This window comes from Atractosteus spatula, chromosome 15, assembly GCF_055471065.1.
Source record: "Atractosteus spatula isolate fAtrSpa1 chromosome 15, fAtrSpa1.hap1, whole genome shotgun sequence".
NCBI classification, from domain to species: Eukaryota; Metazoa; Chordata; class Actinopteri; order Semionotiformes; family Lepisosteidae; genus Atractosteus; species Atractosteus spatula.
This window is the reverse complement of record NC_142720.1, coordinates 23,102,399-23,119,232: the sequence shown is the minus strand read 5'-3', so window position 1 is coordinate 23,119,232 and position 16,834 is coordinate 23,102,399. Positions and strand designations below refer to the sequence as shown.

Sequence of the window (16,834 nt, the reverse complement as noted above, 5' to 3'; positions counted from 1 at the left end):
CAGTTCATGTCCATTCTTCGTAAAAAATCATGCGGATTTTTTAGACTTGTTCAATCACTTCTAAACGTTTTTTTTAAAAAAAACAGACATTTTAGAGAAGACCTAGAAAAAGAAATTCACATCCTAAGTGTCCCACAACTTGAGATACAGACTTTTGAAGGAAGACATAGAGAAAAGGTATTTCTTTCTGGAGTGTGTACTGAGAAATACATAAAGAAAAGGTTCAGACAGGATGTCCAAGGGGTACATCTTTAATTCAAGACCTCTACCAGGTCTGTACTATGTGTAGTTTCAAAGATAATTAATGATATTAAAAAGTACACCCATTGCAGGAGGGCATTGACCTTGACTACTATTTTGGGGGGAGGGGATAGATAATTAAGGGAAATGGAACTAATAATGAGACAATAATTAAATAATAGACTAATTAGTCGCCAGCTGTGAAGATCTGCCCAAGCATGTTGTAGCAGTGCTGGCTAGTGCTGTCCTGCGTGTGTGTGCTGGACCAGTCACCAGCGCCCCCGTGGGCATGACGTACTGTACAGTTCACGATATCCTCTGCTGGGGCTTGCTGGGCTGTGGCGAGCTGACAGCGAGAGCCTCATCGCTCGCCCAGTTGGTGCTACCTCTCCTATAAGCCTGACGCTTGCAGAAAGGCCAATTCCTGTTCCTGAGGAAAGTGTGAACACTCTTTCACCCCTGCTAGCATAAGTGTTAAACTATTGCCAGTTGCATACTGCAAACTAGGAGAGCATAAAAATCTATCTAGTTCTGACTTCTGACATTTAGAATATACATATGCACCTGTAACGTAGACATGCAGGGTAGAATGTCAATTTACACATTATTCTTTGTTCTGTGGAATTCTACCACGGAAGTAGAATTATAATTCTTAGTCCGTCTGCTGGAGGACTTTTCATTCTTCATTTAATAACACAGGCCTCACTGCTTCAGAAGCCCTCCAGAAAACAGAGACTGATGGGACAGCTGGAGGTATCATAACTCGGTATTTGAAAACGTCAGCTGCTGCCAAGAATATCACTGTAACACAGACAGAGATTTTATTTTAGTTTTTAGCAAGAATAACACTTGTAAGGGGGAGGGGATGCCTTTTACATTCTTCCTTTCATGGTCTCAGGGAGTTGTGCCTTTTTGATCTGCTTTTTATTTATTTTCTTACTGGCATTTTCCCCAACAAACCTGAGCAGTTTGTCCATTTCTTTCCCAAAAAGGAGAAGACAGAAACTACCAATAATTCCATAGACATTTTCACATGTGTTTTCTGACAAAAAAAATCAATTTTCACAGATGGCCACTATATATACTGTAGCAGAAGAATGGAATAGTTCCAAGCTCTTGATGTTCACTGATTACATACTGTATCTTTGTCTTCCCTTTTTAAATCTGAGTCTAACTTTAATTTTGTACAATAATCTGTATTTTTCATACAGGAAACTGCCAAGTGTTTTTATTATATATTTCTTACCAACTAAAAAAAAGAAACAAACTTGTCAAGTACTTTATAATAGGGGTTTCTTCCCACTCTCAAATATATTTAGTCCCAGTATAACTTGTCAGGCCTAAAAAGTTCTATTAAAACTCTGCTGCCTCCAAAACACTAAAATGATCATTTTAATAACTAATTAGATTATTATTAATTAGATAAAAATTCCACATTCTTAGAAATAATTTTACTGACAAATTCTGTATGAAAGCTTATTAAATAGGTTGTTTAATTAACAGGAATTTGTTGTTACTTTGAGATAATGTTGTTGTAGACTAGGGATAGAAACGGTAGTTTCTGGTGTTAAGTTAAGTCTGCAGTTATCTAATACTAGTGGCAGGGCAGACAAGATTTGTCTTTTATATTTTAACTTTATAAGCCATTGCTGTAACAATCAAAAAGGAGTTAAAACAGCTCAGACTAATGAGGAAAAATCATACAGCCTATGTTAATTAAGAACTATTTCATTTTTTGTGAATGTGCCTATTATTCTTCTGAAATACTTCAGAGACAACAGATTCCCAATCAAGAATGTGTTGTCTGATATAATATTGTTCCTGCACTGTATCTGCTTTAGGTTGTGACTTGGCCCATACGCTTACTGCTCTACAGTATGTCTGAAGACAAGAGCATTATTTTTTCAGTGTCTTCACAATCTCTATAAAGCACATATTCTTTTTACGTTTTGATCTTGATCAGTGGAGAGATTATAAAAACTGACTTTTTAAATACATGGATATGTTCTGCATATTAAAAAAGCTGAATTGAGAAGGCAAGAGGATGTTAGTTTGCCAAAAAGATTCAATTAAAAAAATTGCAAGGAGATACAGTATAATTAATTAAGAAATTAAAATAACTATCCTCTTGCAGTTCCAAACTGTAGAAAGATCATTGTGGTGGAGTAACTGTTTTGGTAAAGCAGGTTTAGGAAGAGCAAATCATTGTAGTTCTTGAGAGTTATAATCTTTGCAGGAGAACAGATGTTGCACTATCATAAATTTCCAGAAATCATCTTTCTAGATAGGTTGTATCATTAAGTGTAGTAGTTGACTTTTTTGTCTTTCCTTTCTAATTTTTTATAAATGTGACATGGCTTTAGACATTCATAAATCCAACACCTGGTGCTTATTAAGCTTTTTCCCTTTTCTTAAAGCAATTTTCCAGACAATCTGGCAACAGTTCATAAATTTGTTCGTGGAAGACATCCTAAAGCATTTTAAACACCTCCCAATGTTTCTCATTAACATTGACTCATCTAATTTTTTATTCATAGCACTCTGTGGGCTCCAATACAGCATGCTTCTCCTCCCTGTCCTCCTCCTCAGTATTAGAAAAAAGTGTTGTTTCAGAGTTTTGGACACTGCACTTTATTTCCAGATAAGTGTAAGCCCTCTGGAAACACTTATCACTCTGAACAATTATCACTAAAAAATTCCTCAGTGTAGAAATCAGACAGTCACTCACTTGAAAGAAAAACTGACTTTAGTTTAAAGTGGTGGTACGTTTTTATCTCATCTTGTGCCTGCTTCTGTTGTTTCTACAATCTGCTATTAAAGAGTTATATAGCCCAGCTTTGACATATTTTACAGTGGTTTAGATCCTGATTCAAGCTGATTTTGCAACAGCTTTGTTATGCCTCCAATTTCCCCCGGCCAAGGCTTGTACAACGCAGTGTCTTTGAGCACTTCTCACATATTGAACAAAGAGTCCTACAGTTTTGGTAATACAGCAGTTCAGAAATAAGTTTGACTTTCACAGCCAGCAGTGAAATTTTACATGGAGGTGGGTGGGGATCTAAAAGGGTCATCTAGTTTATTCACTTACTGATTAGAGCACTGATTCTTTAGGATTACAGAACAAGAGGAAATTGGTGACAGTGTCTTGCAAAGGACATTCTGTTAATTCTTCAAACACTTAAAGATATTAAGTTATGTTTGAAATCATTGCTTACGTTGTACATGAAATTAGAAAAGCACACTGCTAACTTTTTTATCACAATCTTTAGTACCTTTGTCACATTTGTGGGTTTTAAAGTTATTCTCATTGTTTTGCAACCAAACAGAATTTGGTGATTATATTCATTCATCATGTACACATCAGATTTAAGAACAAAATGCAATGTTGTTTCCTTCAATGATACTGCAAAAATAGTGTTTTTTCTATTTAGACATTTTTGTGCAATCTGAATTATCATGATGCCATGGAAATAACTCTTTCATTTGTGCATTCAGACCCTATAATATCCAGCGACAATGAAGTTAATTTGGAAAAGCTTGCTTAAACATTCAGAGCATTTGCGATAGTTCAATATACATATTTCATATATATATATTTCAACATATTTAGAGGAAATGAATAAGTGTAGAAATTTACAAAGATATATAGTTATGTCTTACAGTTATGCTATAGAGTTAATGCATTCAGTAAATCTTTTCAAATGTTTCTAACATAGTTTTATTCATAAAAATACCTTGTACACCTGCATTTCCCAATCCATAAATATACACACATAGTAAAAGTAAGTTTTTAGAAGGTACAGTCCACGGTTTTCTATTACTCTATGTCACATTGGTGCATACATTAAATCGAGGCTTTAAGATATGAATGTTATTGAGGTTCAGCCAACATGCTCAAAACCCAACCCTGGCTGTGCAGCTTTTCATGAATCAGGTTAACCTTACAGAGGATTTCCTAAATAAATTACTTCACTTCTTACAAAGCCAGTGTACTATTAATTCTTCCATAGCGTTTTTGCTCTCATTTCCACTTGGTGGAAACTGGCATGGATTCCAAACTGTGATGATATCCAGAAGTTCAGGCTTCCCTTTGAGAATTCAGAGCTGCGCATGAGATAGCAGCTTCAGTCTAACTGAGGCATCAGAGTGCAAGGCGTCTGGAGAGGGCATTCGGCTTTGAAGATCCATAAAACAAAAACTGATTGGTTGAGCTGATGAACAAAATCAAGATTTATGAGGTGCAACCAGTCACAGAGAATGTGTGTTTGCCTTCTGCATAACTAAGTAAAATAAGTACTTTGTCATGTACAGTACACTGTGCCTGGAGGGGGGAAGCACTGAGCCTGGGGTCCCCAGGGGTTTGTTTTCTCCTGCTGAGAGTTTTTGTTTTGCTCTCCTCTGTGCCCAGTGGTTGACTGTTATTATACTGTTCACTGCTCCAGGCAAAGCGTTGCACCGAGTTAAATGATTGATATGACAAAGGGCAAATCCCATTCTGTAGTGAAAGATTAATACAGCAATGCAACGATAAAATGCTCACATTTATTTTAGTGGAGTCACATTTTAAAAATGAAAAAAAAACACACAAAAATGTCCAAACTTTGGTTTCTGTTACAGCTTGCAAACATTTGGATGAGATGTATGCTGAGGCTCTCTCTCTCCCCCCCACCCCCTGCCCTTATTCCTTTGAAACAAGCTGTTAAACTTGTGAATTTCCTGGCAGCCACAGATTCCTTCAGATCCAACCACAACAGTTCAGTGGGACATATATTTGAGTTATTATTCCTGCTGCTTCTTCAGTGTTTCACCTTGAGGCCTAGTTGCTGGGTTTAGAAACAGGAAGGCTAGGAGCTCACCACATAGTGATAAACCATGGTGGAAACGTCTTGTGAAAAACAACCCAAAACAAAACCATCTAATGAAAAAAATACCAGCTTTTCACCAGCTTTCACGTATTCACCCATACAGTTAGGTTTTTATTTACTATCGTGCCTTTCGCAACACTTCACAGATTTCTATAGCAACAGTTGACCGTTGAACAGAGAGGAAAGGTGTCAGGACATGTATGCATGGTGTGGGATTTCAGCACTGGGATCGGACTGAAGAAAAAAGATTAAAAACTGTGTTACCTTTTAAAAATTGACAGCCCTATTACAATATACTATACTGTAGGGAGTTTAATACGGATTATAAGGAAATCGGAGACTAAAGAAATAGGTCTTGAGGCCTTGATTAAAAGGCTAAGACTGTTTGGGCATGAGAGATGAATTGTGGAATGAGCTTGTAAAACACATCTCTGAAGTCATTCCACAATCAGGTGCCCTGTAACTAAAGGCTGTGCTGTGTAACTAAACAGCTGTTTTAGAGATTCTTGGGATTGCTAGCTAACTGCTGTCCTTGGAAGAGAACACTCTGCTTGGTGTGTGTGTTGTTAGTACTTTTCTTAACAGGGGACCTAGACCTTTAATTGATTTCTAGGTCAGAAATATAACTTTAATATCCATCCTATAATAAACTAGGAGCCAATGTAAAGATGCTAAAAATTGAGTTACTTGCTTGTGCTTTTTTGTTTTTGTTATGAGCACAGAGGCATTTTGCCAACTGGATATTTTGGTGCAGTTGGGTATACCAGACAATAGCCCTGTGCTAATCCTGTGTGCCACAATATTTCCCATTTACTGTAAGTCTGTGTGAACTCTATAGGTTTACATTAAAATATCACCAGGAATGTAAGGAAACTGAACTGTTTCACCTTCAGTGTCCTTGGAGGTTCAATTGAAATACCTGCTTGGCATAACATAATATTTAGCAAGAGTTGTGTAATTGTCTGTAACACATTAGACTGTTTATTGTTACACAATATAATAATGCAAATTTAAATGAATCCAGATGGCCAAATAGTTATTTAGAAAAAAAATAATTCTGCAATGAAACAAAAGTTAACCTTTGCATATCATCTGTACGTACACAAAGAATTGTATACATTATGTCTTCATGTCTTTTGATAATGCAGTAACTAGTATATTTTATATTTTTTCAGGGTCACCCTGGTTTGCCAGGAAATGATGGTATAAGAGGACCTAAGGTTTGTGTATTTTTAAAATGTTTTTAGTTAAAATTGCACTAATTTAAATTTGGTATAATGTCTATCACTGTTCCATTTAACTTTTGATTCAAGTTCAGTTATTTTATTACATTTTTGTTATTTTTTTAATTTGGTTGAGTGTACCACAGAATTTTCTATTTTGTGGTCATATAATATTAAGCCTACCAGTAAGCACAGGGAGAAGTAAATATTAAGGTTGTAAGTAAAATGGTGAATAGTATAATTTGGGCCAGAAAATATTGCAATTCTAGATTACATCATAATTACTGTATTCCAACCTCATAGTGTTCGCTTTGGGATACTTGTGTGCACAATCCACAACACAGCAGGTCCAGGAGACCCGTGTTTGTCATGAACTCTAAAAAAAGATAAGTGTTATTAGTCTTTAACAGAGAAAAGTAAGAGGGGACCCGACTCAAGGAATTCAAAGGCCTCAAAGGTATTGTCATAATCAACCCAATGCACCTCTGCTGAATCCACAGTGAAACACAAAGCAGACGACAGAAGTGGAAACTATTGTACATGGACGTGAACTAGTCCCTGGGTGGTCATCTGGCCTGCAAAGGATGACTCTTAAGTCAATAATTAATTCCTTACATTCTTCTTCACCCTAAATGCAGGGTGATGATGGAATACAAGGTGAAAAGGGAGCAAAGGGGTCTGCTGGATTGCCTGTGAGTTTACTGTTTTTTTCTAAAAACAAGCTCGTGACTTTCATTAATAGAAGACACGCAGCAGTGTATTTTGACCAATCACACACTTAAGGACTGCCAACTCAGTCTGTTTCTCAGATCAGTCCCTTGAATTTACATTCTGCTCTTCATCCTGAAGGCTCCGAAAGTGCTTTACAGATAAGACAGCGAGGTACAGCTCCTACATGTGTGACACGCAGCAGCCATTCTGCACTAGCAACCCCACTCCACAGCAAATGTGATAGAGAACTGAGAAATTACTTCGCTACTTAAATCATGCAGGAATCTTAGGGAGGCTAGACCAGCTCAGATAAAATCCACTTTATCTAAATGGTATTTACAGTAGCATTTGTAAAGATGAAAAAGGAAATTCTATGGCTAGTTTACTTCAGTATTTTGGTCTGAGAGAAATATTCATGTGTCACCTGACTCAATCTTTAAAGGGAGAGATGGGGTTATCTGGTGCACCCGGCTCACCAGGATTACCAGGATTAAAGGTAAACATGATTTTTTTAAACAAATAAGCAACAAACTCACCTGGCAGCCGGCAGCTGGGCCTGTGCTTGAGGTGGATGTGGGAAAATAACAGTGCCTTCTGGGGTTTTCCTCTGCTACTAATTTTCCACAAAATATTTTTCTATTTTTTTTTGGATATGGTTTTCATTCCCATTAAAAGGGAAAATGAAAAATCTGAAATTAATCAACAAGAAGGCACATAGTGGGTTTATATCATTTTAATCTCAGTCAGTGTTGATGGATTTCAGAAGATGAAGTTTGGTATCGCCATAAATTCATCTCGATTGCTTCTGAACAAAGTTGTGTTACTGTTCTTTGCTGATACCTTAGAATTTGTCTACTTACAATTTTCAGGGCAGTAAGGGTGAAAGGGGGCAGCTGGGACAGCCAGGACCTCCTGGGACACAGGTACAATATGTTGTATGATTTACTGTTGGAACTTCGGACGGTATTGTAAACAGTGAGTTATATCCAGTAGAGGTTGGGATACATGATTGAACAACTACTGTATATTCTTTCAGGGAAACTCAGGTGAACCAGGAATGGCTGGCCAACCGGGGCATTCAGGAATGCCAGGGATGAAAGGAAGCAAGGTATGCATGTTCCACACTTGTGGTTTGAATACTTTGTCTATTATCATGTTGTTGTACATGTTATTGGGTTACCTTGGAGCCTGCACTGTAGAATTATGAAAATAGCACACAGGACAATGAATGGCACGTCATCCTTTGTGAGATGTTTAATTAAGTTGAAAAGTCCTGTACAGGAAGTGTGTTAACAAACTAGTGTAGTGAGCAGTGTGAGAGCTTTAACAGATTATAGATCACTTTATACACAACAGTAATGAAATCGCAGTGGGTTTTCTGCTGTCTCACTTCCTAAATCTCTTCTTGCTCTCTCCCTCCACAATTCTGTAGTTTCAAAAACTAGAAGAAGTTCACTGGAAAGGCAAACTCAAAGTACGACTGAAATTTCCGTTAACCGATACAACTCACTTTAATGATTCATCTCATATTATTTTGAAACCAAACCTAAAATATGAAGAACTGCCTTCTTCCAACACAAACAAGCTTAACCGGGCATCAATTCAAACTGAAACATTTTTAAATCTCCATATTTGCACATTGTTTTAAAGACAAAAAGTTTCAAAGAAAATGTACAGAGTCATCCAGCATTGTTTCTGGCCCAAAACAGGGAAGAACAGCAGCAATTACATTTACCATTACAGCCAATTAAATAATTACTACAGTCTGCTTCTGAAGCTGTATGAAAATTGTAGAGTACTTTTTACTTTCAGGAATGGTGTAGAATACTGCTCAATGAACAGATTAGACTTGTTCATTTAGCTCTTTAATATTTATCTTTTCATTAGTTTAAACACAAGCACAAACTGTTCTTACACGTAATGTGCTCTCCTTCTCAGGTGTAGATGTAAATGAGGATGCATTTGTGTTACTTTAAGAGGTTCTAAGACTTTGCTGTAGAACACATGTGAATGGTGTCATGGAGGCAATACAACAGTACTATACAGTACTATATTTAGTATATATACTAAACAATATACTGTATGACTGAATTCAGTTCTTAGCTAGTTAAAGATCTCAAACAAACAAAGATCAGTTCATTTTTCCATCCAAATCTCGTTTGTACATTTAATGAGGAAGGGGAAAAACTAACAGCAATTACATTCTTAAATAAAATTGTAGAGCCAGAAAGCCATTTAGGGTTGGCTAGCTGTTTGTCCAAGTATACCACAGTAAACTTCTACAATAAATAATAGAAAATAGAATAATAGGCAAATTTACATGCTTAAATCTTTTGCATACAAGAAATGCATTAATGAAATAATGAAAAAGTTTCCAAATTAACCCTTATTAACAGAGCTGTGTTCGGAAAAAAAAATACAGTGATTATTCAAGATACTGTATATAAGAATGTCACCATCGCAGGCCATGTTTTTTTAGATATAACTGTATAATAATATACTAAATACCATAGGAGGGCATTCGAACTTGAATGCAGTTGAGGAAATGGGCACAAAAATAACAACTGCATGACCTTTAAAGTCACAGTACAATGTGTAATGGACAATAAGGTCTGCATATATACAGCACTGAATCTATTCCTACAGTGATTCACAATTTAGCATGTTGGCCCTGATTCATACCACTGCCTTAAGTACACCTGCACATGCCCAATCTACACAGCTCAGACAGCTGCCAAACCTGCTACACCAAAGAACTGCTTTCTTGTTGCCGGGAATTTAAATTATATTGAGAAACCTGTTACACTTTTATTTTACACGTTGAGCAGCTTATAGGAATCAATCTTACTGATTAGTGTCACAGGACCGGTGTAACATGCAGTACAATCCCAGATTCGACTAGTGGTCTGTGCCACACCTCCAAGAGCCATACAAGAGCCAGACCTGCTGTACACTGGCTCAATCTTATGCTGCGGAGAGTTTGCACTCTACTGAGAATCCTGGCAGTGGTGCTACTGTGACATCTTACACCAGGTTTAATTGAAATTCGACTACCATTGAACACCATATTAAAAGTAGTCGCATTTCTTTGAAATTTGAATTTAAAAAAGGCAACATGTATCCACTATCACTAAATCTTTGCCACTTTTTCATACAGTCTTGTTGATTTTTGAATAATCAATCAATTATGTTGATTATAGGGAGAGTTATGTGTGTGTGTCATGGTATGATCTAAAAACACCTCATTCCATGGAAATATCATTTGAATTATTTCCTTGCATTTTTTCTCCTTGTCACTCATATATCCATCTACTGTATCTACAGTATACTGATTTTAAAGATTCATCGGATATGCACACAAACCAAGACATGATATAGAGCAGATAAAAACTGGCTTGGATCTAAAATAAATATAGTAAGACAGGCTGCTGCTTTAGAAATCGATGTGGTCATGAGTCCACTCTTTTGGGCCTTGTCTAAATTACATAATCCATGGAACACTAGTTAACAAATCAGTACTGTAAATCACGGTATGATATAATAGGAAAACTGGATGTGACAACATCCTTAAACAAATTAACATGTTAAAGGGCTTGTAATTTTCCCCAAACTCTTTTTTTTTCTCTTAAAGCCCTGCAATTTTTTCAGTATTGTAGCCCAGATGTTGTAAAAAAAAAAAACAAGTAAAGTATTCGTACTGATCTTAGCATTTCAGATATTTTCTATTTAAATGTGTGCAGAGGTAATTTACGTCTAGGGGTCTGTATCAGACTTTTAAAATCATTAATATTAATGAATTGTATATGTTTATCCTTACAAATACAGTAGCCGTTAATTATGATACTAATTGCCAATTCATACTACATTTTACTTACAGGGATCCAAAGGAAATGAAGGAGAAAGTGGAAGACAGGTATTTTGTGCATACATATTGTTCATAAATATGTGAACCATTTCTATAATGTTGCATAGCAACATTCCACAATCATCCTAATGCTAAGGTAATGTTCTAGGAGGTACCCAATAAATGTTTCCAAATCATTAATGAATCAAAATGAAGCAGCCTCTGAGAGCACAGACAATAGCAGTGTTAGAATAACTGCGGGCCAGTCCACTTCTTGTGGGCCAGTCCCCAGTACAGCCTACATCCGGAGTCATTTGCTGTTGCAGCCCCCTCTGCTGCAATTAAGTGTATTTACACCAACACCTTCCACATGATCTGATGAATTGAGAAGAGCTGGTACTCATTTGTCATGTTTCCAATGCCTCTCAGTATATTTTAAACATTTTACCACATATTTAGAGTCCATACAAGTCTTATGGTGAAATCTTCAGAAAATTACAGAGGTAACAAAAGAAACATATTGTGCCTCTAACTTTGAAAAGGAAAACACTTTAACCTTTGGCATAGCATCAACGGAAAAAGACATTAAAAACTCTTTTTTAGAATATTTTCCACCACACTTGGTAGCTAGGATTCTTTGACATACTGTGTACCCTGCAGATCAAATGTTTACGCAATCAGTAAGACAAGATTTCTGCATAGCACCAGTGCTAGAAAAGACATACTGTAAGCTTGTAACATAGAATAGATAGACTTTACAGAGGGTCGCAGAGACTTTATTTTTTAGTGTTTTAAAGTGATACTGACAATTATCTGTGTGAAATTCTATTAATTCTGGCATGGCAAATAAGTAAGCATAAGCAAATAAGTAAGCAAGGTTTGGTTTCATTCCTGTTTGATAGTATATGGATGATGAACAGCATGAAAGTTATAATAAATGGTGAATTAATTGCTCCTTATTTTGAAGCATTACAGAGATATAACTGTATAAATCTATTTTTTTAACAAGGAGATGTGTTTTTTTAAAACACTGCTATTGATTTTAATTCTGTTTTTTGCTGAAAAAAAGAATATTTAATTTTCAGGACATTTTGCTACATTTGAATGTGTATTTCTCTTCTGTACACTTTTGTTATGAACCTGAACATCATGGATTTGCACTGTATGGCAAACTCCCAGCCTAAAGAAACAAAATTTGTTTACTTAAAAAATGATTTAGGAACAGCTGTGCTGATGGATTTTAGCATAATGTGTTAAGACAATTTTTAAACACAAGGAATTGTTTAAGAGAATATGACTGTGGATTGCTATTTTCCATTCACTAGAAACTGATCTGCAACTAATCGAATACAAGGTTTACTGCGTCCTTGCAGAAGTGTTTTTTCTTTATTTCCTGGAATTATGCTGAGCAAACACTGACTTCAAACCAGAGAATAATTCAGATAATTTGCGTCTTTGGAAACGGTAGCAAGTGTGGGTACGCCACACGTCTTTGCCCAGAGACCACCGAGTATAAGTTACATCTTTAATGCTAACACCAAGGCCAATCTAATTCATTGCACAACCGCTGTTCATGTAGCCCTAATACAATTATTGTAATTGTTCTGGTTGTGATTGTGTAACTCTCTCGGTGCATTCTTATTTTTTAGTTAAGAACGCACTGAGAAACAAAAAAAGTAATGCATCCTCTGTACCATGGGTATTTTGAAGTGCTTTCTCATGCTTTGTCTTGTGTTTATTACACTATTATCTGAAAATAAAAAAACTATGAACAAATACTTCCCACAGATGGAGCACATATTCACTTAGCATTCCCTGCCTTCACGTTCGGCCAGGGCTTGCTGATTTCTGTCCCAGCCATCATGGCTGCCACACTGCAGAAGTGGGGTGTCTCAGGAATTGTATGTGTGTGCTACCCACAGAACTGCTCTGGGTTTAAAGCGCTTTTATTCTTCAGGGCTCAAAGGGAGAAAAGGGAGACCCAGGAAGAGCAGGGACCCAGGTAAGCACATTCTGAAACCTTTTCTGAACCCGGGAGTGGGCAGTTTCATGATGGCCGGTCCACTGCTCCCGCGAAGCGTAGTTCAGAACCCTGTGCAGACGGTATAATACGGAACTAGTGGAGAAGGACATCAGGGAGGAGATGACGAGGATCAGGGTGGGATGACAGGGGGACGTGACAGCGGTGAATTGGTGCTTGGGGGGCGTGGCCATGGCAGACAAGTCCAAGGAGTCCAGGGGGGAAATCCGGGGCGCAGTCCAAAGTCCAAAACGGGGTGATCCATCCAAGATGAGACAAAATATGGTTAAAATCCAGAACAGGGACAGGGAAAAAACCAGGGTAGCGAGGCCAGGTGCTCCGAGACTCAGACGGTCAGGACGCCGGGGTGAAGCCGATTCCGATCGTGACAGGCTGCTGTTACAGTCAACCAAAGGTCATGAATGGGCTGGGACCTGTGTTACAGTAGGTTGAACACTTCACGTCTATGAATATACTCTATTCCCCTGATGACACAAGTAGAAACCTGACGATAACCTTCAAGTATTTTTTTTATTTTCATTAAGATGTAATGTACACTTTACAATAATTCATTGTATTTATTTTTATCATTGACTATTAACATTATGTCTTTTTCCTTTTTTGGGGGATTATTACGTTACTTGCAGGGGTCATCTGGTGTACCTGGATTGAAAGGGGAGGTATGTGTTTTATTTTTTCAATAAGCCGCCCTATAGTGGCAATTTCACGCGTTTATGATTTATGTTCAGGATCTAGTATTTCCAATCCTCAAGAAGGAATTAATTACGGAACTAAAAAAGTACAAGAGGCTGTAAAACGGTTTTGAGCTAAAAGACAGACTTCTATTGCATCTACGCAGCTACCCAGCACACAGAGAACAAAAGAGGCTACTGATGTCTAGTGTTTTTTATTAGTAGTGTAGTAATACAGTATAATTGTTGTAATGATAGAGTTCCTGCTGTTTAAAATATCCTGTATTTCCAGCACGTGGGTAACCCATCGTTTAACAGACGGGTTTTGTTTCGATGCAGAAAGGGGCACCTGGAGAACCTGGCCTGAGAGGTCAAGCTGGTCACCGGGGGGAGCCCGGCCAGCCCGGCCAGCCCGGTTCTGCTGGGCCGAGAGGACCGAATGGAGCTGCGGGAGCATCAGGGCCACCCGGGCCTGCAGGGCGACCTGTACGCACTGGACTTCCCATTGAACAGTCTGATTAAAACAGGGACACACGTACTGTACACGCATAGGTGCATCGCCACAGACAGCACAAAGCTTCGGGTCCTCCCTGTCGGCTTCTTTTACAGACAAGCATTGAAATTCTCCAGGGCAACTTCCATAACACGTCTGAGATGTTCACCACCTGTAGGGGAAGGGGCGTTTACGGGCACTTTACATGGGGAGCTCCCTCCGTCAACATATTTTAAAGTGTTCTTAGTTTTGCCCTTAAATATAACTTAATTTAAATATTACATATGGTGCATAAACTCATCCACTATACAATGAAGTAATTTGTAGTTATTTCAGCATAACTCCTCTTCCTTAGAATATTCAGCAACTGAGGATTTTGCGGTGCTTGAATGTGCTGTACTTACACAATACTACAGTATAAACAGTATCTGTTTGTTTCTTCAGTCCTGTCTCAGCTGTACTTTATTCTAATAGGGGAGAGAGCTTTCAGAAGAATTTATCCGCCAAATTTGTAGAGATGTCTTAAGAAGTAAGTAACAAAACAATTTCCTTTTTATCTTTTGTGTGACCTTGGACTTCTTTGTGGTTTTAATGTTGTAAATGTGTCACAGAAAACACATTTCATTTGAGGGAAAAAATAAAATTTAAAGCATAGGGCATGAGGCAGGGTGGGAAGAACTGAGACAGCTTTGAGTCTCAGGGATGTTCTTTCATGCAATTATTCTTATTCTTACTATTATTATTATTCCTGTCAGCAATTCACAGTATTAGAATTTAAAAGCTTTTAATATCATACCCACAAATCAAATGGTCTTGGTCTGCAAAGTCTACATGGTGTTTCCCAGCTCTTGAGGAACATGATCCATCCTTGGCCAGAACATTTATAGTTACTGAGTCTATAACATCCAGCATTGTTAAAGAGGTATCATGCTCTTAAATGAGCTCCTCACTGAAAATCACTGAAATTTGTATTTCACTTGAAGGTTGCAAGTTACAATGTGTAAATAAATGTAAACATAAATTCTGTTCTGATATGCCTTGACTTCATGTTACTAGGGCACAAAATGTATTACTTTGGAAAGGGTGTGTGGACTTTCTATAGGCACAGTAATAATATACATATATTATTATATAATATTATAATATATAATGTTTATAATGAGATTAATATATCTTCAAATTAAATTGAAAGCCTTAAAGTTTATGAACAGAAAACCCCGGCGAGCGAGAACTGACAATAAGCAAGACGTCCTCTCTCGTGTGCTCGCTTGCAGCGGAGATCCCCTCTCTTCTCCACAGCGGCCGGATGCGCGGCTGTGACCAGTGCCAGACCAGAGAGGGCTCTCCGGGCCTCCCAGGTCCTGCGGGGTCGCAGGGCCCCAGGGGTCTCCCTGGGCTTCCGGGAACGGACGGATCACAGGGCCGTCCGGGAGCACCTGGGCTTCCCGGCACTCCTGGCGCTAAAGGTCTCAAGCTCCGCATCGCAAACCCGAGGGGCAGGCCTTAAGGCTCTTGTATGTTTGCAGCTCGATGAATATTAACTGGTTTTCCTGGCTATCTGTGTTCGCAGGAGAGCGCGGCGATAAGGGCGAAAAGGGAAACTCAGGACGGGGGGAGCCAGGGCCTGAGGGGCCCCCTGGACCAGCCGGTAAGACACTTGTGGTCAGACTGTCCGCCGCTCCGCCGCGCTCTAGACAAACTGGGGATGGAGAGTTCGTTCCCACTCACGTGCTGGAAGGGAACTGTGAAAAGAGCAAAATATTCAGCTGTTTCAATTTCATTAATATTTGGGAATTAATTTTTATTGTGCACGGTTTCTTCTTTACAAAGTCAGTGAAGATAAAACTGGTGGGGAAAAGGCTGAATTCATGTGACACATTAAATGTGTGAGGCATCGCGGCTTTAAGCAAATGCACTGTTCCCATAATATAATACCACAATAAAAATCTCATAATCTAATAAAAAATGGAACAGAAACATTAAAGAAATAGCCTAATATGTGCAGAGATGTCAAGGTCACTGTAGTAACCCCAGTGTTCACTCCACTTCCAGGTCTGATGGGTCCTCCTGGGATAGGAAAGCCAGGCTATCCTGGGAAACCTGGCCTTCCTGGACATCCTGGAGATCGGGGACACCATGGGAGCCCGGGGGCCCCTGGACAGCCAGGATCCTGCGACCCCTCTTTGTGTTATGGTGTGATGGTGGGAAGAGATCCTTTCAGGAAAGGACCAAATTATTGAAAAATCTGATGAAACTTCAGCCAGCAAGTCTGGACATGGTGCTTAACTAATGAAAATAAATCTTTCATATCTCAGGAAGATCATGTTTTAACACTCTTCCCTATAACTGGGACAAGAGTACCTCTTTTCAGACACTTGTACAGTATTTAAAGAGAGGCACGGGCATACATGAAAAATACCTAATGTGCATTTCACGCGGCAACATAGAATAAATGATGGATATTTTCATAGCAAGACACAGATACAAACCTATACAACATCCATCGCTATGCTCAATCTCATTCATAACATTCATGCTGTACTTGCAGTGTATAAAAAGCTGCACAAGAGCTCAGACTGACACCTTAAACAATCAGGTGATGTGACTAAGAACTATTACAGTCAATGTCAGTTCCTGAGGCTGCATCAGGCACACAGATAGGTATTTCTTCTCTGTTTAACTCTTCACATGCTTAGGAGATAAAGGCATTCATCATTGCATTGACTGATACAGCAGCTTACCAGTA

The 16,834-nt window shown here is 38.3% G+C and overlaps 1 protein-coding gene across 1 annotated transcript in view; it reads left to right on the top strand.

The window, feature by feature from the left end:
* Window positions 1-16,401, top strand: part of col21a1 (collagen, type XXI, alpha 1) — a 55,154-nt gene extending 38,753 nt beyond the window's left edge. Inside the window, exons 16-28 of the mRNA XM_088934349.1 lie at window positions 6,281-6,325; window positions 6,967-7,020; window positions 7,482-7,535; window positions 7,909-7,962; window positions 8,076-8,147; window positions 10,917-10,952; window positions 12,841-12,885; window positions 13,551-13,583; window positions 13,935-14,081; window positions 14,563-14,617; window positions 15,363-15,554; window positions 15,659-15,736; window positions 16,141-16,401. Of these exons, the coding sequence (XP_088790475.1) occupies window positions 6,281-6,325; window positions 6,967-7,020; window positions 7,482-7,535; window positions 7,909-7,962; window positions 8,076-8,147; window positions 10,917-10,952; window positions 12,841-12,885; window positions 13,551-13,583; window positions 13,935-14,081; window positions 14,563-14,617; window positions 15,363-15,554; window positions 15,659-15,736; window positions 16,141-16,328 (1,053 nt within the window). The 3' untranslated portion in view covers window positions 16,329-16,401. The remainder of the gene's footprint in view (window positions 1-6,280; window positions 6,326-6,966; window positions 7,021-7,481; window positions 7,536-7,908; window positions 7,963-8,075; window positions 8,148-10,916; window positions 10,953-12,840; window positions 12,886-13,550; window positions 13,584-13,934; window positions 14,082-14,562; window positions 14,618-15,362; window positions 15,555-15,658; window positions 15,737-16,140) is intronic.
* Window positions 16,402-16,834: the final 433 nt, after the last annotated feature.